Consider the following 21,393-nt stretch of genomic DNA (forward strand, 5'->3'; position numbering starts at 1 on the left):
TATTTTGGTAAAGTCACGTAGAAGGGAAATAATACAATAATAAAAATAAAACAATAACATTCTCACGACGTTTCAATTGCAGCACAAGCAATCATCATCATGCTGTCGTTTTCACACCTGATGACGATTGCTTGTGTTGCAATCGAAACGTCGTGAGAATTTAATTGTTTTATTTTTATTCTTTTATTATTTCCCTTCTACGTGACTTTACCGAAAGAACCAAGAATATCTAAGTAACTAGTCAGTTCGCCACGAGTAATCTTACAACCAATCACTGAAAACAGCCCTGCCCCTGACGCTAACCAACTCTCCAACCTGACCATCCCACAAACTCTAACCAACTATCCAGTTTGCCGTAACCAACGATGAAACAAAGCACGAGTAATAGCCAAAACCAGCCACTCGTGCAAGCCTTACTCTTAACCCCATCTAAGCAGGGAACACAACCACTAGCCCTAACCCTAACCAACGTATCAACGAGCCACTTAACTCTGCTCTACTTCGGCATGCCACCCATTTTCACATCTTGATCAATTTTCAGTTTTCGTTTTCTGTTGCTGTTGTTGTTCGCTCTCTGCTGCTACTGCTGCCCACTGGCCACCAGCACGAGAGCCGGGGGGTCTGATTGTGTCGCGTTCCCAGGACCGGCGCCGAGGCAAAGTCCCTCGTCGGTCGGAGGCTGTTCGCGCGGTTCTGGCGCCCAGGGGCTGAGCAGGCGGCCCCGCACAGCGGTGGCGAGTTCCAGCGCATCCTCGTCCCAGTAGTCGGGCAGCAGCAGGAGCAGGAACGCGCTCACGATGACTCCCATGGCCGCGAGGCGGATTGCGCCGAGGGTGGTGTCCCCTCGACGCACGTCAAGCGCTGTGGTGGAGGAGGAGGAAGAGAATCAGCAGCAGCGGAAGAAGAGGGTGAGCATCGGCAGCAGAAATAAGTATAACCCGTAAAAACAAAGTTTTTCACTATAAATCCTTTATATGCGTGGCGGCTAGAGTCCTCTCGTCCTCTGGCTTGAGATGGCTGCCACCTATGGGTCAGATGATTGCATTGCACCATTAAGCAATTGGTAATTAAATATAATATTTTTGTCATAAAAAGTGTAAAATCTTGGAAAAAATTTTCACGAAAATTAATTGTCACGCACAACGAGTATGTGTGGAAAATGTCAGCTCGATTGGATCACGGGAAGTGGGTTAAAAACGACCGAAAGATTTGCACGGTCGTAAGCGCGCAAGCAAGCAAGTGAACTTAATATAAAGGATTTAAAAAGAAGGGAGGAGGATCTGGAATCATCATCAGCAGAGGCGGTAGCAGCAGCAATGATAAGAATAGAAGACAAACATTCATCATCATCAGCAACAACAAATGTGTAAAATTCGATAGATTTACCCGCGATTTTTTCTCATTCGGAATATATAGAGTTTCCTGGGCTAAAACAAGCATAACAAATAAACACAAAGTCATTCGCCTCCCGTGGAGTGTGGTACTAAAGCAAAGGACCTTCCTGATTATGATAAGCAACATTAGCAGTAGCAATTGCAACATGACCACCACGCATCAAGCAGCAAGCAGGGTTGTGTGCTGCTTGCTGTATGATGATGCTGCTTGCTGTATGCTGATGCTTGCTGTATGCTGATGCTTGCTGTATGATGATGCTGCTTGCTGTATGCTGCTGCTTGCTGTATGCTGATGCTTGCTGTATGATGATGCTGCTTGCTGTCTGCTGCTTGCTGCCTGCTGCTGCTTGCTGTATGCTGATGCTTGCTGTCTGCTGCTTGCTGTATGCTGCTTGCTGTATGCTGCTTGCTGTCTGCTGATGCTTGCTGTCTGCTGCTGCTTGCTGTATGTTGCTTGCTGTATGCTGCTTGCTGTCTGCTGATGCTTGCTGTCTGCAGCTGCTGCTTGCTGTCTGCTGCTGCTTGCTGTATGCTGATGCTTGCTGTCTGCTGCTGCTTGCTGTATGTTGCTTGCTGTATTCTGCTTGCTGTATTCTGCTTGCTGTTTGCTGATGCTTGCTGTCTGCTGCTGCTGCTTGCTGTCTGCTGCTGCTGCTTGCTGTCTGATGCTTGCTGTCTGCTGCTTGCTGTATGCTGATGCTTGCTGTCTGCTGCTGCTGCTTGCTGTATGCTGATGCTTGCTGTCTGCTGCTGATGCTTGCTGTATGCTGATGCTTGCTGTCTGCTGCTGCTGCTTGCTGTATGCTGATGCTTGCTGTCTGCTGCTGCTTGCTGTATGCTGCTTGCTGCTGCTGCTTGCTGTCTGCTGCTGCTGCTTGCTGTATGCTGCTTGCTGTATGCTGCTGCTTGCTGTCTGCTGCTTGCTGTATGCTGATGCTTGCTGTATGCTGATGCTTGCTGTCTGCTGCTGCTTGCTGTATGCTGCTTGCTGCTGCTGCTTGCTGTCTGCTGCTGCTGCTTGCTGTATGCTGCTTGCTGTATGCTGCTTGCTGTCTGCTGCTGCTGCTTGCTGTATGCTGCTTGCTGCTGCTGCTTGCTGTCTGCTGCTGCTGCTTGCTGTATGCTGCTTGCTGTATGCTGCTTGCTGTCTGCTGCTGCTGCTTGCTGTATGCTGCTTGCTGTATGCTGCTGCTTGCTGTATGCTGCTTGCTGTATGCTGATGCTTGCTGTCTGCTGCTGCTGCTTGTTGTATGCTGCTTGCTGTATGCTGATGCTTGCTGCCTGCTGCTGCTGCTTGCTGTATGCTGCTTGCTGTATGCTGATGCTTGCTGCCTGCTGCTGCTGCTTGTTGTATGCTGCTTGCTGTATGCTGCTGCTGCTTGCTGTATGCTGATGCTTGCTGCCTGCTGCTGCTGCTTGCTGTATGCTGCTTGCTGTATGCTGATGCTGCTTGCTGTATGCTGATGCTGCTTGCTGTATGCTGCTTGCTGTATGCTGATGCTGCTTGCTGTATGCTGCTTGCTGTATGCTGATGCTGCTTGCTGTATGCTGATGCTGCTTGCTGCTGCTGCTGCTTGCTGTATGCTGATGCTGCTTGCTGTATGCTGCTTGCTGTATGCTGCTGCTTGCTGTATGCTGATGCTGCTTGCTGTATGCTGCTTGCTGTATGCTGATGCTGCTTGCTGCTGCTTGCTGTATGCTGCTGCTGCTTGCTGTATGCTGATGCTGCTTGCTGTATGCTGCTTGCTGTATGCTGATGCTGCTTGCTGTCTGCTGCTTGCTGTATGCTGCTTGCTGTCTGCTGCTTGCTGTATGCTGCTTGCTGTCTGCTGCTTGCTGTATGCTGCTTGCTGTATGCTGCTTGCTGTCTGCTGCTTGCTGTCTGCTGCTTGCTGTATGCTGCTTGCTGTCTGCTGCTTGCTGTATGCTGCTTGCTGTCTGCTGCTTGCTGTATGCTGCTTGCTGTCTGCTGCTTGCTGTCTGCTGCTTGCTGTCTGCTGCTTGCTGTCTGCTGCTTGCTGTATGCTGCTTGCTGTATGCTGCTTGCTGTATGCTGCTTGCTGTCTGCCAGAGGTGGGACAAAGTCATTGTTATGCAAGTCCAAGTCGAGTCGCAAGTCATCAAATTCATGACTCGAGTCTGACTCGAGTCCAAGTCACAGGACTCGAGTCCACATCTCATAGGTGGGACAAAGTCATTGTTATGCAAGTCCAAGTCGAGTCGCAAGTCATCAAATTCATGACTCGAGTCTGACTCGAGTCCAAGTCACATGACTCGAGTCCACACCTCTGCTGTCTGCTGCTTGCTGTATGCTGCTTGCTGTCTGCTGCTTGCTGTATGCTGCATGCTGTATGCTGCTTGCTGTATGCTGCTTGCTGTATACTGATGCTGCTTGCTGTATGCTGCTTGCTGTATGCTGCTTGCTGTATGCTGCTTGCTGTATACTGATGCTGCTTGCTGTCTGCTGCTTGCTGTATGCTGCTTGCTGTATGCTGCTGTACCCGCGTTGAGGGGGATTGTGAGGACGACCCCGAGGGAGATGATGCTGGGGTAGGTGAGCGCCACGCCGAAGTTCACGAGCGCCGTGAACACTGCGTGGGGAGTCGGAGGGGAAGACAAGCGACGATGCAGGGTGAGAAGTCCAGGTTTGTTTTTGTTACATAACTCGGTGAGAACTCATAGAGAGCACGATATGAGGCTCATTCAACACGTGGCATGGCCGAGATTATGAATTTCCGTTGCAAAATCACCATGAATTCCGTCGGAACGCGGTGGCTAAGCAGGTGTTCAGACTGGTAAGTAAGTGGATGGGCCAACACCACAAGGTTGTTGAAGGCTGATGCAGGACTATGTGATGGGTGGCAGATGGCAGCGCTGCAATAACACTGGTCAACACACTTTTTCTGGCATAAGGTATTCCAACGGGTTTAAGGTAATTTTGGAGTGCTGATTCCAAATCTGGCATCAGTTTTTGTCTATAACATCAGGTTTTTGAGATATCAAATATTGCATTTTCAATAAAAACTACAGAAGAAAAATATTAAATAAATGTGGATTTCTACATAAAATGATATTATAAACACACTATCCTAAAAATACAGCACCATATTTTAACACTAAAGCAGTCACTGATTCGCAACAACTTGCAATCATAAGTGACAGAGTTAATTTCGGGTAAAATCAATGAAAATGGGGTATGCCGATAGCATAAAAATGAGATGTGATAGAGCAAATCTGAGATCAGATTTGGAATAAGCACCCTGAAATTAGTCTAAAACAGCTGCAAAAGTCCAGGCCAGATTTTTTTTTTTGTTGACCAGTGTTATTGTTGTTAAGTACTTTCGATGCGATGGCGTCTACCCTTACTGCCCCGCCAGTCCTCAATGGCCAGCGTGAGGCCCTTATTCAGCAGTGGATTGACAAAAGGGCTGTACGTCATTGGAACCTCATTTGCCAGTAACAAAATATGATAATTGGTGTTTTACCCTTTTATCTGGCAACAAAACTGACACCTTTTTTTACAAGGAGTCATGTCAATGCAAATGCTTACCCTGAGCTCTCATACTCTGATGGTTCATTGTCCTTGAGTTGTGCGCCTTTTGGCGTCATCTGGTCCAACACCATTTGAGACTCTAAAGAAAGCTGTCTCCGGTGTGGACCATTCAATTTCAAAGACAGTGCATACATTGTAAAGAGTTATGTGTTTGGTTTGCATTCCGACTGCAGATGTTGTGGTCAATGCAAACATGATTCCTTGTAAAAAAAAGGTGTCAGTTTTGTTGCCAGATAGAAGGGTAAAACACCAATTATCAGGGCTGTACGTGTTCATGCTCTAGACCAAGGGTTGGGGATATATTCTTTATGGAGCACTGGACAGGACTTTTAAATACATTTGGTTAGAGTCCACACGTTAAACCGAATGTATCTTCAAGATAAGGGTCCTTGCCGTTAAATATCTGGCGACTCACAAGCGAGCCTGGCTATGCTGAAGAGACTCTTTGTTGAGACCAGTCGAGAGTTTGCTTGTAGCTGAATTAATGCTGCTGAATTTATTCACCCCCAGAAAACAATGGGGGCCTATGGGGGGTTGTGCACAATATATATATATTTATGTAAAGAGACAGGCATATGAATGAGTCGTTGTTTTCTAAACTATTAACACACACACACACCGTCAAAACCACTGTCATTGCAAGATTCAAAATACCACCCCCCCTCTAGTACCTGATTAGTGCAGCTACGAAGCTTGCAGCGACATATAAATAATCTTTTTACCAGGAATCATGTTTACATTAACCACAATACCTGCGGTCAGAATGCAAACAAAAAACACACTCTGATAATGTATGCATTGTCCTTGAAATTGATTGGTCCACACCAGAGACAGCTTTTCTTCGAGCCTAGTCTCATAAGGTGTTCGACCAGATGACGCCAAATGGCCGTGTACGACTAAGCCACTGGCTGCATACGGCTCACGGACCTGGGGTTGCCACCTGTCCTGGTTTTTACTGCAGCATCATCATTCAGTTGAAGGAGCTGTCTCGGGAAATCTGTAAGTATTCCCGGTACAATAAAGAGCCCGGTTTCTGTCAGTTAGGTAATAATTGTAATAACACTCCACTCGCTACAATGATTATGTACTGCAGTCCTTCCTTCTGCAGCTACTGTGAGCTATCATCCTTAGTCCCATGATATGCGTCTGTTTTATTTGTGTTCCGAAGAGGTGGCAACCCAACAAAAATAGCTGCTTCATCATCATCATCACCAGCAACAGCAGGCGAATCATCCGCGACAGCATACAGCATGTGAATCAGCATCATCATTAGCAGTACGATCAGCAGACAGCAGTAGAAGGATAACTCATGATAATTGGTTTTTTACCCTTTTATCTGGCAACAAAACTGACACCTTTTTTACAAGGAGTCACATGGTGTTGGACCAGATGACGCCAAAAGGCGCGCCTTTTGGCGTCATCTGGTCCAACACCATGTGAGACTAGGCTCTAAGAAAAGCTGTCTCGGGTGTGGACCAATCAACTTCAAGGACAGTGCATACATCATCAGAGTTGTGTTTTTTGTTTGCATTACGACTGCAGGTATTGTGGTCTATGCAAACATGACTCCTTGTAAAAAAAAAGTGTCAGTTTTGTTGCCAGATAAAAGGGTAAAAAACCAATTATCATATTTCTTCTTCTGTCAAATGAGGTCCCAATGGTGTAAAGGATAACTCATCGTCAGCAAAAGCACTATGAGATGAATCATCATAATTATCAGCAGCAGCAATCGCAGCAGCAACATCAGCAGGCAGCGAGTGGGTGGGTGGTGGGTGGGTGGGGGGTCTTGTGCCCCGCCCCCCCGCCCACGTACTCAGGATCAGCGCCGCGGTGGCGCAGAGGTTGCCCCACGCGGAGGCGCCGTGCGGCCACCGCTCGAGGCCCGAGTAGTGCAGCGCGGCGCACGCGGACGAGACGAGCGCGGCGTTCACGAGGCCCAGCGCCGACAGGAAGAGGGCGGCCTCGCCCAGACGGGCGCTCCCCAGCACCTTCTTAAAGAGCACCTGGGGGAGCGGGTGGGGGGAAAAAGGTGGGGGGAGGGGGTGGGGGGAGAAAAGTGGGGGGAGGGGGTGGGGGGAGAAAGGTGGGGGGAGGGGGTGGGGGGAGAAAGGTGGGGGGAGGGGGTGGGGGGAGGAAGGTGGGGGGAGGGGGTGGGGGGAGAAAAGTGGGGGGAGGGGGTGGGGGGGGAAAGGTGGGGGGAGGTGGTGGGGGGAGGAAGGTGGGGGGAGGGGGTGGGGGGAGAAAAGTGGGGGGAGGGGGTGGGGGGAGAAAGGTGGGGGGAGGGGGTGGGGGGAGAAAGGTGGGGGGAGGGGGTGGGGGAGAAAGGTGGGGGGAGGGGGTGGGGGGGAGAAAGGTGGGGCGAGGGGCGGTGAAGGAGGGTGGAGGAGGAGATGGGATGAGTGATGGAGGAGGAGGACATGGGGAGGAGAATATTTGGGAAAGGAGGAAGAAGAATAGGAGAATAAGATGGGGCATGGGAGGAGATAGGATGAGATGAAGAGGAATAGATGGGAGGGGGGGGCAAGGAAAAGAGGAATATCAGGATGAGACGGCACTTGGGAGGATGAAATGGGGTCAGAGGAGGAGGCATATGGGTAGATGAGACGATTGAGGGTGTAGGTAAGAGAGGAGGAGGAGGAATACGAGGAGGGGGGTGGATGGGGAGGGGAGGGCGAAGGGGTGAGCCCACGGCAGGGGGGAGGTACAGTCGTCCTCAAGCATCGAGGTCACGTGGAGCAGTGGACACCAAACGTGTCGTGTCCACAAGAGGTGAAGAGGGGGGGATGGGTGAAGCAGAGAGCGCCACGGGATGAGGAGATGGGCTCGTACGAGGAGATGTTGGCGAGCGTGGTTCGGGGTAGCGTTGGTGCGAGATGAAGGTTGGCTCTGATTCTAAATTTGAAGCTTTCGTGACTGCAAGGATTCATACTCTTAGGATTTATTTTGGTAAAGTCACGTAGGTAAAAATAAATAATAAAGATAATAGAAATAGTAATATAAATAAAATAATAAATCACGACGTTTCGGAGGCAACACAAGTCTCCGTCATCAGGTGGGACCGTCACGGCTAAAATTACTGTATCAAGTGAGGCAAAATTCCAAAAGGCAAGCTCTTAAATACAAGTTAAGGAGGAGGAGGGGGGGGCTTATCTTAGAGTATGGTTGGCTCTGGTTCGGGTTAGGTCAGGGGTCGGCAACCAATATAACAATAACAGGCATTTAAAAAAAATTGGATTCGGAAAAAGAAAACTAAATATTCCCAGAGTCACAATACACGTGTGAATGGCCGCTGGTTTGCCGAGCTCTGGGTTAATTGGTGAGGCTGTGGTTCAAGGCACCGAGGCTACGAAGCGACGAGGCTCTTTAAGCGTTGGGGCAATACACGGATACTTACTGGGCAATGTTAATGGACTGGCCCAGACCGGCATGGCTCTGCTCACCAGTGGATGTATGTGTAGTGACATAGAATGGGTCACTACATAAGTATATCATACTTATTTCGCACCGTACCTAGCCAACCGTACGAATCGTTGGTGCGGGGGAAGGGCAAGAAAACACGTAATTTTTTTTGACAAAAAATGAGTTTGTCAATTTAGATGATGATTTAAACGTGCGTAGCTCCCGGTGACTTCCTAATATCGGACAGGAAGAGCGTTCCAGACGGCCTGCGGAAGCGCATCCGAGAGCGCGCGACGGTGGTGGTGGTGTTGGTGGTGGTCACGTGGGAGCACGGCGAGTCGAGGCCCCGGTGAGGGGGGTCCCGGTGAGGGGGGGCCCCGCACCTTGTAGAAGGCAGAGGCAGAGGCGGCGCACACGGCCAAAGCCACGCCGATGATGGAGTCGCCGCGGAAGCCGTCCGCGTACGCGGTCATCACGATGCCCGAGATGGCGAGGATCGCCGCCACGATCTGCAACCGCGACCACGATCACAACCACGATCATAGCCACAACCACGATGATAGCTACGATCGCAACCACGATCATAGCCACAACCACGATCACAACCACGATCACAACCACATCAACGATCACAACCACATCCACAATCACAACCACGATAATAACCACAACCACGATCACAACCGCGATCACAACCGCCACAGCGATCGCACACACAGCAGCAGTGCTTGCAACGACCACAGCCAAGACCCCCCCCCCAACCTCACTTCAGCGGTCTCAGCCCCCCCCCACCCCCTTCATTCCGTATAGCGTTCACCATTTGTGTTGCCGACTATGTCCGGTAACATCCCCCACACCCCACTGAGTTTGTTTGCTACCCCCCCTCCCCTCCTGTGAAGAAGATCGCGGTTGTGGTCAGGATCGTCCCAATTGTGTCCGCGGTTGTGGCGATGATTGTGGTTGTAAATCACGGTTGCAGTCATGAGCGCGGTTGTAGTCGTAATACCGGTGGTGATCGTTGTTGTGATCGCGATTCGTGATCGCGGTTGTCATGAAAATCGTGGTGATGGCCCTGATTGTGATCGCGATTCTAGTCGTGATCGCGGTCGTGATCGCGGTTGCGATTGTGGGGGTAGCGCGCTGCGCTACGAACCTGCCCACCCGAGTTCGATTCTCGCTCATGGCCAACATCAGTGACGATTGTCTGAACCGGTCCTGGGCCTCCCCTAGGTCGACTCAGCCTCAAACGAGTACCTGGTGCGGTGCGTAAAAAACATCGCCACTGGGGAGACAAAGGCTGCCGGGCGTGGTGCTGGCCACCCATCCCCTCGTGTGCCGTTCCGGCCTTCATAGGTGCTCGCTAACAGCACTTGCCCCAACAGTCTGTTCAGGCTATATGGGGGATCTTTATCTTGTGTGCTATACGAATGATTTTTGTCTTTGTTAGTCATAATCGGGGTGGTAATTGCAGTTGTGGTTGTGTTGGCATAGTCGGGTGCACAGGCGGCGCATCTGCCACTCATCTCAGCCAGTCAACCCCATGACACCTGCTGGGTCTGCCCCGTGACCTCCTGCCGGCGGGCGTTCGACACTTCACGTGGCCTTGACGTGCACTTAGCCTGGCACAGGCGCCGCGGTGTCGACACCGCCACTAAATTGGCGAATGGCCGTTGTTGTTGTTGTCGTCACGGTTGCGACCGCGGTTGCAGTCATTACGATCGCGGATTTGCGACTCGCGATGGAGCCGACTCGGCCGGCCGGGCTGTCCGGACACACGCACGCCCACGCACACTCACTCACGCACGCACACACACGCACCCGCACACACACACGCACACACACACGCACGCACGCACGCGCACGCACACTCACTCACGCACGCACACTCACGCACCAGCACACACACACGCACGCACGCGCACACACACGCATGCGCACGCACACTCACTCACACACGCACGCACACTCACACACGCACGCACACTCACGCACGCACACACACACGCACGCACCCGCACGCACACACACACGCACGCATACTCACGCACGCACCCGCACACACACACGCACGCACGCACCCGCACGCCCATGAAGCGGTCGTTGAGGACGATCCACGAGAGCAGGAAGACGAACGCTTTGTTGCAGCAGAAGAGCGCCGCGGCGTCCGTGGGCGCGATGCGCGCCAGCGCGAGCAGGTACAGGTACGTGGCGCCCGTCCACAGCAGCGAGAAGGGCAGCACGGTCTGCAGCAGCGGCCTCACGCCCACGCCGCCGTCGCCAAACAGGCGGCCGCACGCCCTGGTGGCGCGCGCGCGGAACGGGAGCGGCGGTCGGTGCCGGTGTTGGAACGCGCGCGGGATGTGGCCGCACCCGTGCGCCTCCCCTGTGGCGGACACCGGGGAACACTGCGCACCCCCCCTCTTGGGGTGGGCACTGGGAGCCGTGCATTGGGCACCAGGCCAAGGGTGGCACAGTCGGGTTTTTTACAATCGTCTTCTAATATTAAACCCGATCATCTGAGATTGGGAGGAATCCGGTTTAATTGGTTCTAATTGCAGAACCGCACTTCGCCAGCTTCTCAACGATGGGCTTCATCCATTCCAAGCTAAGGAACTCACTGGCGCCCACGATTGTGGAGGAGAAGCTCGTGTTCATCACGACCAACCTGCCCGCCGCATTCTACGACTACCCCGTGCCCGACGGCCCCCCCGAGTACGATAGCAGCACCGACGAGGAAGCAGCCTAAGCCTTGGATCAGAGTTTCGTATTCATTAAACCAGGTTTTAATTCCCCGAAATCGGGGTTAATTGTATTTAAAAAAAACGATGCCTGCCGCTGCAAAAATCGTTTTTTTCCACCCATGCACCAGGCACCGAACGCCCTTGCTACGTGGCGCTGGGCTCGGGATGCGAGCCACTGGGCACCAAGCACCGGGCACCAGGCACTGGGCTCCGGGCCCTCTAGGCACCAGGCGCTCCTCCTGTGGTGGGCACTGGGCACCTGGCGCCAAACAAATATGCAGCCGAATTGTTCAGAACGACGCAAACAGTGACGGCTGTTGGTCGAATATTGACACATTTTTGGTGGGGAGTCGCCAGCGACGCAGCATCGAGGAGCGGGCGGGCGGGGGGGGGGGGGTCACACCTTGTTGTGGTCACCAACATGTCCAGCTGTGGTCTGTCCCCTGCTAGATGAAGGCACCTCACATTGCCGCTGCCATCTCTTTAATTGGTGCTGCATGAGTATGATGTATTTGTTTAGGACGTGTTATTTTCCACGTTACATTCACATTTCCCGCCGACGACTCGGCTATTTTGTTCAGATTCGTGTTTAATGGTTGTGCTTGCTTTGCACGCTGGACTATTATAATGACTTTGGTGACATCACATGGATGCACTCCGCTGCCCCTGACGCGGTCGTCTGGCTTGACCACCTGAATGTAAAATTGAAGTCGTTGCTCTGCATCTACACCATCAGCCGTACGAAATAAGAATAATAGTAAATTTTGATTTAAAGCTTAATAATAGTCTTGATAATAATAGAATAATAGTCGTATTGTGTGCACTGCGCAGCGCTCTCTCTGCCACGCAAAACAGCCCTCTGTCTCCGTGACTCTCACCTCTTCATAAACGAGGTCGACTCATTGATTGATTACTTCCCATGAAAGCGGTGTCGCTCATTTGATCGATCGCCGAGAGATGAGAGAGGCCGCGCCACCTATCCTCCAACACCCCCGACCGGGATTTGAACTTATGCAGGACCACCCCAGAAGCATCAGTTCGAACCACACAGCTCCCCCTAAATCACAGACCCCGGGGAGCGCTGGTGCCTCTGAACCTCGTGTGCTTCCCTGAGTTCGACTCGCAGCCACGGCTAACATCAGTGTCACGTGATGTCCGAACCGGTGTTGGCACACCCCCAATCCCTGTCATGAATCCACGCTGACCAGCGTGGCGACGTATGGTCAAACAACCTTCATTCAACCTTCACCCGGGAGTGGACTGGGGTGGCGCGCGCCTGTGACCCAGCGCTGTGGGGACAGCATCGAGGGTTGCTGGGTCACCACCGCACTGATGTTGTGGTGAAACTCCCTTTCCGTAGGGCGTCTTGATTCGCCATGGTAAGGCAGTACAGCAAGTGGACTAATAACCATCTGTTTCCATCTCTACGGGGATGGAGCGCTGTCTCCTCTCGCACAAGTCGTGGGTTTTCTCCGGGTGCTCCGGTTTCATTCCACTTTGTACAATAAACACAACTCATCATTAATTGGCTGAACACATCTTAAAATGAATAAATAACCCCCACTCTAGCAGCAGCAGCAGGACCTTGCTGGAAAAAGGACCTGCGGCTCAGCGCGACTGGATAAATACGTAATTTATTCTGATTATTAGATATGAATCGTGTTTAGACCATGAAGGGGAACACTGTCTCTGGTGAGTTTCCATTGGGGCCAGCATGACACCACGAGTATGGCAATCGTGAGCTTTTTATTTATTTAAAGTCTATACAAAATATAAGAATCCCCGAATTGTATTGGTGTCTACTATCGTGTTGTAGTGCTTGTTGTTGTAAAGTTCTTGCCCCGCGCCGCTACTGTAAATCTGATTCTGTCACGTGAACAAAGATCTCTCCCGAGTCTGTGGGTCTCCATGCAAGTCATCGGTGACCGGGCTGTGACCGTCAATTCACTACACTCGAAAATTGCGTTCAATCACAACGAAGTACATCTTTGCAAGTGTTACAGGGTTCCCTATCTGCGTCCGCGGATCTCCCTGTAAGTCTATGCGAGTCTATGGGTTTCTCTGTATTAGGCTATGGGCTCAAACCCATAGCCCATACGGTAATCCTCGCAGCATCTTTTGGCTGGCCATCGAACACAGACGGTCACTGCATCGCGCACTTTCAGATGCGCTTCTACGGCCGTCTGGAACGCTCTTCGTTCCAATATTAGGAAGCCACTGGAGCTATGCACTTTTACATAATCTCGATTGAAAACTAATTTCTTTTAAAACTACTTTTTTGTGTTTAGTTTATTGTCCTTCCCCCGCACGGTTGGCTACGTACGGTGCGAAAGAAGTTCAACACACACACAAACCATCTTGAGATCAGGGTTTAATCGCAGTTTGTGGCTGCCACCCGCATTCAAACCAGGCACCTCAGCAGTGCCGGCTCGACGCGATGACCTCTGAGCCACCCGTCCACGCGTCGATCACAACCGGGTTTTTTTTTGTTTTACGTAAGTGAACATCTGAAATCAAATCGAAAGAAAGGGGTCGCGTTGCAAAGCGGAAAAACGACTTGGGAAAGAAATCCGATCCAGATTATCCCCGGCCCGCTTCACGGATTGCTCCGTGAAAACCAGACGGTGGGGAGAAGACGGCTTTAAGCCCAGCGATGCGACGTTTACTTCAGCCACTTCTCAATGACGGGGGTCATCCCGCACCGTTAAGCCGTCTGTGGATGAAATGAGAATAATAAATAATTAACTACTCAATTACCCGGGGCTTAAGCCGACAATTAATTACTGTACCGGCCGCTTGGGCTGCCGCTCTCAACCGGTGGGTCACGACGCTTCCGGGTGACGACGCCGAGGCTGCGGCGTGGATACCGTGCGGGAGAAATTTCGATTGTCCGCCGGGAACGCCGGCGCCACTTTGCGGCGACACAAAAACAAAAACGCGCTCGTGCAACGCCGTGAAGCTAACGAACAAACGCCGTGCTAACGCCGCCTTGTGTGTATGTGTGCGCGTTGAACTTAATTTTTGCACCGTACGTAGCCCACAGCGCTCATCGGAGGAGCGTTGACTCGAGGTGTGGACACGTGGATCTCCCCGTCGTGGTGTGGCATTAGTAGGCTTAGTTGTGTGGGCCTCAATTGGGGGCGATTGCCGTTCCAGAGACACCCGAGGACCGCTGGGATAGAGGCATCAGTTGGCGGACGAGTTGCAACAAAACTCGATTCTTCCCCACGGTTGTGTGCGCACAGCACGAGGTTATTTGACAGTTAATTGTCATTTTCTTTGGGTTTTTCGGTAAAGTCGCGTAGATGGTTCAAAGAAAATGACAAAAAACTGCGACGTTTCGATCACAACACAAACGATCGTCATCAGGGGGAAAGAGGAGGGAATCTGCTGAATGCAGACTGTTTTATAGGGTGTACAGTAGTCCGAGAGTTATACTGTGTTAAATCGAACCTGGAAGGGAAATAATAAAATAATAATAAAATATATTTTATTTTTATAATTTCCCTTCTACGTGACTTTGCCGAAAGAACCAAGAATATGAATCCCTGCAGTCACGAAAGCTTTAAATCGAAATCTATTCCCATCTGTGAAGGATCTGATCCCTGACATGCAATACCCCGGTGTCTACAAACTAAGTTGTGTCTGCGGCAGGAGTTACATTGGTGAAACTAAGCGACATGTCTCGGACCGTGTTCGTGAACACAAGGCAGATTTGAAACACGGTAGGACCAATTCCTTGGCCGTGGGTGATCATTGTTAATGCAGTGGACTAACACGATATTGATTTCTCTAAGACGAAAGTACTTTGCAAACCCACTGGCTATCGACAAAGATTCGTTCATGAAGCCATCCACATATACGGACACAGACACAACTTCAACGGAGAAGATGGGTACAAACTTAGTAATCATTGGAAGGACGTTATCAACCAGTTTAAGTCTTAACTGGCTGTGATGTTCCCATCCTGCCACCTTCCGATGTTGGAATTTATTTATTCCCCGTGGCGTCGGCTCTCCGATGTCACATTAACAGGTTGAATTTACCGAAAGAACCAAAGAATATGAATTCTGCAGTCACGAAAAGTTAAGTCAAGAGTGAATGGACATTTTCAGAAAAGTGATGGTGGCAGGGAATGCGTCCGCGGTGCCTCGTCAGATCTCTGGAGCTAAGCAGGTGTGAGCCTGGACAGTTCCAGGTTGGGCGAGCAGCGTGAATACAGCTTGCTGTTGGGGGCTACATGACACGGAGCAGAGGGCAGTGTGAAGCGAACACATCGTTGTGCTGCACTCCATATGCTCTCACGTCGATGCTGGTACCGCACTCGGCACACCACGTCCAATGTACCTCTCGCCATGGCCGTGGCGACCGGTCATCGCGTGCCGCTTATTAAAATTCACGAGCGACCCGGAAAATATTCACCGTCGATTATCTACGGGGGTCCCGTATCGCATACCCGTCGGAGCAACAATCCACCTCGCACCATCTCCGCGTTCGAAACATCTGGAACCCCACACCCCCTCCCGCCCGTCCGCCTCCAAAATCTGACGTCTCACCTGAGCGTCTGGAGCGTGCCCCTCGTCCCGTCGGCGCCGCACGCCGCGTGGCACAGGCAGTACGCGGGGAACACGGCCACGTTCCAAGTGGCTGCGAACCAGGCGGCGAGGAAGGGCGTCGCGGGGGCCGCGGCCACCGTGGGGACCGTGGGGACCGTGGGGACCGTGGGGACCGCTCCTCGCGGCGCGGCCACGCGGTTCATCTGCGAGACGCCCGCCCAGCTAGCGGTCACCGCCGGCAGCAGGAGGAGCCCCCAGGCCAGGCGCCGGAGCACCGAGCGCCAGCCCGCGGGTCCCTCCGCGGGGTCCACGCGTGGGACGGCGTTGCCGTTCGAGTCGGTCTCGGGGTCGTTCGTCGTCGCCGCCGCAGCCGCCGCCGCCGCCGCCGCCGCCGCGGGTTCTTTGGGGCTCGATTCGAGGTCTGCGCAAACGCGATCCGTTGTGAACGACGCGCGGCGTTCTCGCCGCAACAGCCCGGCGAGCAACGCCGTTCCACCGGGATACATTCGGCCACGCCGCATCCGTCTCGCCCGAGTTGTGCCCGACATTGCCGTTCTGTTCCTGTGCGTGGTGATGGCAGCAGCAGCAGCAATGTGTGTGGAGGCATCGCGCGCTTTCAGATGCGCTTCTGCGGCTATCTGGAACGCTCTTCCTTCCGATATTTGGAAGCCACTGGAGCTATGCACTTTGAAATCATCTCTATTGAAAACTAATTTATTTAGAACTGTTTTTGTGTTTAGTTTGTTGTCCTTCCCCCCGCACCTCCGATTAGCACGGTTGGCTACGTACGGTGCCAAAGAAGTTCAACACGCATACGATCCCTACTTCGAGCATGCCTATTGTATCCTCCCGGGAATACAGGGTGTTAAAAAAAAAGTTAACACTTATATGGGACTATCGTTTTTTATGGAAAATAACGGATAATACACTGTGACATGATACCAAATGTATGTTTATGGCTTCAAAAAGTCAAAGAGCCTACACTTGTTCGCAATCATTGCCAACGCGTGCCTGGAATCTTCTCCAGGGGGGTCTCCAGAGCTCGGAGGCAGCACATTTTCCGCGGTATTGTTGCAAATTCTTAGAATTGTTAACATGTTTTTGAAGCACCCTATACGTCGCGTGAGAGATGACGCCTCGTCATTGAGGGTTCGGTAACCTGCGGTGAGGATCACGGCCGAGGAGTGGGGACGAACGTGGCAGTCATTCACGGAAAGGTCACGGAAGTTGACCTCTCCACCACGTGTCAGTCACAGAGCGGTGTTCGGCTGTTACTTCACCACTGTGGCAAGTTCGGCCTTGGTGGACTGGGAATCACACTCAGTGTACATAGCACAGTTCGCTAACGTCCGCATTCGTGTATGTTGAAAATAAGAACAGTTTTTACCCTTTCTTGCAATCCTGCCAAAAAAAGGTCCCATGATATAGCTGCTCAACCAGAGCTATAAATGCTCTGACACGTGCATTGTCTGTGTATCGTTCGCCACGTGGCGTTCTCTGTGTCTTACACTGGTGGTTGGTTAATAAATAAATAAACGCGCGTTGAATGCCCCTGGATGACATCACGAACGAATGCACGAAATCGCTGTAGTAGCAGAATAAGTATTTAGGCATTCAAATAAAATCATTAGGAGACAGAAGCACTTAGAGTAATGAAGGCGCTTAGAGGCAGAGGACCTTGACATGAAATCCATTGCGATTCAAGGTGCGTGTGTGCACATGCATATGTGTGTGTGTGTGTCTCACATATATGCACGCGGCATCGACCACGCGCGGCCGCCTTTGTCTCCCCAATGCTGATGTTTTACACACCGCACCTGGTACTCATTTAAGGCTGAGTCGACCTAAGGGATGCCCAGGACCGGTTCAAATACTCGCCACTAGCTTCATAACTCATGGGATTTCTCCAGGATGAATACTGATTCTGATTTTTAACTCGGGTCGCAGGGTTCCTGTATGTGGTGTGCCTGGTACACCTGGTACATCACACACACCACACCTGGCACCACACACACACACACATCCCTAACACACACACACACCTGATGCACTCACAACGACACACACGCACCTGACACACACCTGGCACCACACCCACACCACACACCTGACACACACACACACCTGGCACCACACACACACCACACACACACACCTGACATACGCACACATACACCTGGCACCACACACACACCACACACCTGACACACCACACACCTGGCACCACACACCTGACACACACACACACACACCTGGCACACCACACACACACCTTACACACAAACACCTGGCACCACACACACCTGGCACACACCGCACACACCTGACACACACACACCTTACACACACACACATCTGACACACACACACACCACACACACACACCTGGCACACACCGCACACACCTGACACACACACACCTTACACACACACACATCTGACACACACACACACCACACACACACACCTGGCACACACCGCACACACCTGACACACACACACCTTACACACACACACACCTGACACACACACACACCTGACACACACACACACCTGGCACCACACACACCTGGCGAGCGGGTGAGGCTCAGCACGGGGGTTCGACACGCGCTGAGCGGAGCCACGCGCGCACACCGCTTCTTCATCCTCCGGCTCCACCGCGATCCGCACCGCGATTCCGCTCCACGTCTCCTTCAGCGGACCCCGCACGCGCCGACCACAACGCACAATCCACACACACACACACAAGACAAAGATCCCCCGTATAGCCTTAACAGACTGTTGGGGCAAGTGCTGTTAGCGAGCACCATACACCAACAATACATATACACACCACGGATACCGCATACGTTAAACACGCAACATGCACACACACACACATCCACACAGAGACACGCATGCTCATACACACGCGACATTTGTTGTCCTTCCCACGCACGTACGGTGCGAAAGAAATTCAACATGCATACATCGTATCGGTGGTATCATTACTTTTGCAGTATTATCATCATCATCGCCACACACACACGAAGAGGGAAATCCTCGATGCACGTTGAACTTATTTCCGCACCGTGCGTAGCCAAACCAAACACTCACACACACACACAAAGACTAAAAAGATCCCCCATATAGCCTGAACAGACTGTAGGGGCAAGTGCCGTTAGCGAGCACCTATGAAGGCCGGAACGGCACCCTAAGGGGTGGATGGCCAGCACCACGCCCGGCCGCCTTTGCCTCCCCAGTGGCGATGTTTTTACGCACCGCACCAGGTAGTCATATGAGGCTGAGTCGACCTTGGGGAGGCCCAGGACCGGTTCAGATAATGGTCACTGGTGTTGGCCGTGAGCGGGAATCGAACCCGGGTCGCCGGGGTCCGTAGCGCAGCACGCGAACCACTCTATATATAATCAGGTAAGGCCCCACTGGCCACAGATGATAGCTCAATGAAGTGGCTCATCACGTGGCAATTTATAGCAGCCAAATACTCCAAAACGCACGTTTCTGAACCACTGCGCCACCGCTCCCCACACACACAACACACACGGAAGACACACGCGCCCACACGCGCACCCTTGATTTTTCACCGATGCCGCTCGCTGCTTCTGCTGCTGCTGCTGTTGCCCGGGCGTCTGTGTCTCATCAATCCACGCAGCTTGGCGCTCAGCGCAGTCGGAGTTCGCCTCCACGGCTCTGCCCGGGTCTCCGCTTCTCGCTGCCAACGCGGAGAAGAAAATATTTGGGGCGGCAGTGAGATTCGAAACGGCCCGGTGGCATCATCCAAACATCGCCCCCCTCTCTCTCTCCACTCCCTCTCTCTACTCTCCCCCCCACTCTCTCATTCAATCTCTCTCCACGCTTTCTCTCTCTCGCTCGCTTTCTTCCTTTTCGCTGTCGTTCATGCTCGCCTGCGCGCTCTCTCTCTCTCCTCCTGATCTCTACTCTCCTTCCACTCTTCTCCCGACTCTCTCTCTTCCACATTATCTCTCTCCGCTCCACTCTATCATATCGTTCTCTCTCTCTCTCATTCGCTCTAATTAACTCTCCTCGATGTCTCGAGACTACACCTGTTCAATACTCACTCCAGTATCTCTCATCCCTCAATTCGCTCTCTCTCCTCTCTGCTCTCCACTCTCAACCACTCTCCCATCCCATTTCCTCGTCCACACGCACACACGCACACACCATCTCTATCCACTCTCTCATGTTTATATATCGACCCTCTCTCATTCATTTACTCTCTTGCTCGCCTCTTTCGCCCACTATACCCTATCTCTCCCCCACTCCCGCACACTCTCTCTCTCTGCTCCACTTTCATTCTCTCATTATCTCTCTCGGCACACTCCCGAATTCTCTTCTCCCCCCCCCAACTCTCTACCACGCTCATTATCTCTCTACTCTCTCATACCCCCACCTCCCCCCGACTCCTTCTCCCGCCCCTCTCATTCTCACTGCCCCGTCTCGCTGCTGTTCCCATTCATCCGAGCGCCGCGCGTTCAACATCAGAGGCTCTATGTCGTCGATCCCACCTGCCCAGGGGATTCACGCGTTCAGTCACCACCTGCGGGGAGGGAGGTGGGGGGAGAGGTTGATGCGAGGGGAGGGGGGTGGGGGGATGACGCAGGTAAGTGGGAGAGGCCTGGGCGGTTGAGGGAGGAAGAGAGTTGGTGGAGAGAGATGGGGGGGAGGAGGGAGCTATGGGAGGGAGGGAGGGTAATCGTCACCTGCAGGGAGGGAGGGAGGTCGGGAGGGAAGGAGGGAGGAGAGAGGAGGATGGAGGCATCATCTGGAGGGAGAGAGAGACAAGGAAGAGGGAGTGAATTTGTCTTTATCCTGGAAAAATCCGCGAGCGCTCAACAACACAAAGCACCAAACGGAACCCGTGGGCATCCAGCCGTTCGGTTCTTCGCGTGTAGCACGGTAGGCTACGTGCGGTGCGAAAGAAGTTCAGCATACCAGTGCAATGCATACATCACGAGACGAGACGCGGAGTCTACGCGTGCACGGCGCGGCGTTAATTGATACCTGGCGCCCAGGTGAGTTCAGCAGCTGGTGAGCACGGCTCGGATCCAGCCCCGATGGGAAACAAAAACAATCGCGTGTAGCTCACACACCTAGCGAGACAATCCCACTCGCCCGCCCACCGCTCAAAGCCATCAATTCCCCTATCGGATGAGTTGTTGTTGTTGTTGTTGTTATGTTGACACTTTTTCTTGTTCACGTGTTTTGTCTTTTGTTTCGACTTCCCACAATTTCATTCCGACCGCGCTATCGGCGTCACGCCGATTAGCAACGGTCGGCTACGTACGGTGCGAAAGAAGTTTATCATCCATCGGAGCCATCACCCCTCCCCGCCCCCTTTGTAACGTCCCACAGAAGACATCCGCAGACCTCACGGAACGTACAGGTTACCCTGGCCACACGTCGGCTAATGCGCGAACGTCGATTGGACCCCCACACCCAGCACCAAATGCGTGCGCTGGAAATTAAATATGAACCCCGCGATGGGCCGTAACGGGCCCGTGAGTTGTTTTGTTGGAATGAAATTACGCAAAACAAAACCACGCAATTCGACGACCAATCCATTCCGAACTCTCCCATTGCAGTGGAACACACACGTGGGGGTCCGGGTCCGTGTTAGAAAAATAGCCCACGGAACGCAGATACCACAAAACCACTTCTGAGATTCATTCAAAGTGAGTAGAGGGTAGCGCTTTGCCCACACGCTCTGGCACATAATTCGTTTCACGGCA

General features: G+C 52.3%; 1 protein-coding gene across 1 annotated transcript; it reads right to left on the reverse strand.

Annotated features, from left to right (window-relative positions):
- Window positions 1–546: 546 nt before the first annotated feature.
- LOC144729532 (solute carrier family 35 member F3-like) lies at window positions 547–19,283 on the reverse strand. The gene is given in 9 exon segments (XM_078609853.1): window positions 547–861; window positions 3,896–3,985; window positions 6,761–6,950; window positions 8,730–8,855; window positions 10,425–10,644; window positions 15,644–16,064; window positions 18,213–18,331; window positions 19,196–19,242; window positions 19,245–19,283. Coding segments are annotated over 9 exon segments (1,533 nt in total). The 3' UTR covers window positions 547–580.
- Between the last annotated feature and the right edge of the window lie 2,110 nt (window positions 19,284–21,393).

This window comes from Lampetra planeri, chromosome 33 (genome assembly GCF_965212315.1).
Source record: "Lampetra planeri chromosome 33, kcLamPlan1.2.h2, whole genome shotgun sequence".
Taxonomy (NCBI): Eukaryota; Metazoa; Chordata; class Hyperoartia; order Petromyzontiformes; family Petromyzontidae; genus Lampetra; species Lampetra planeri.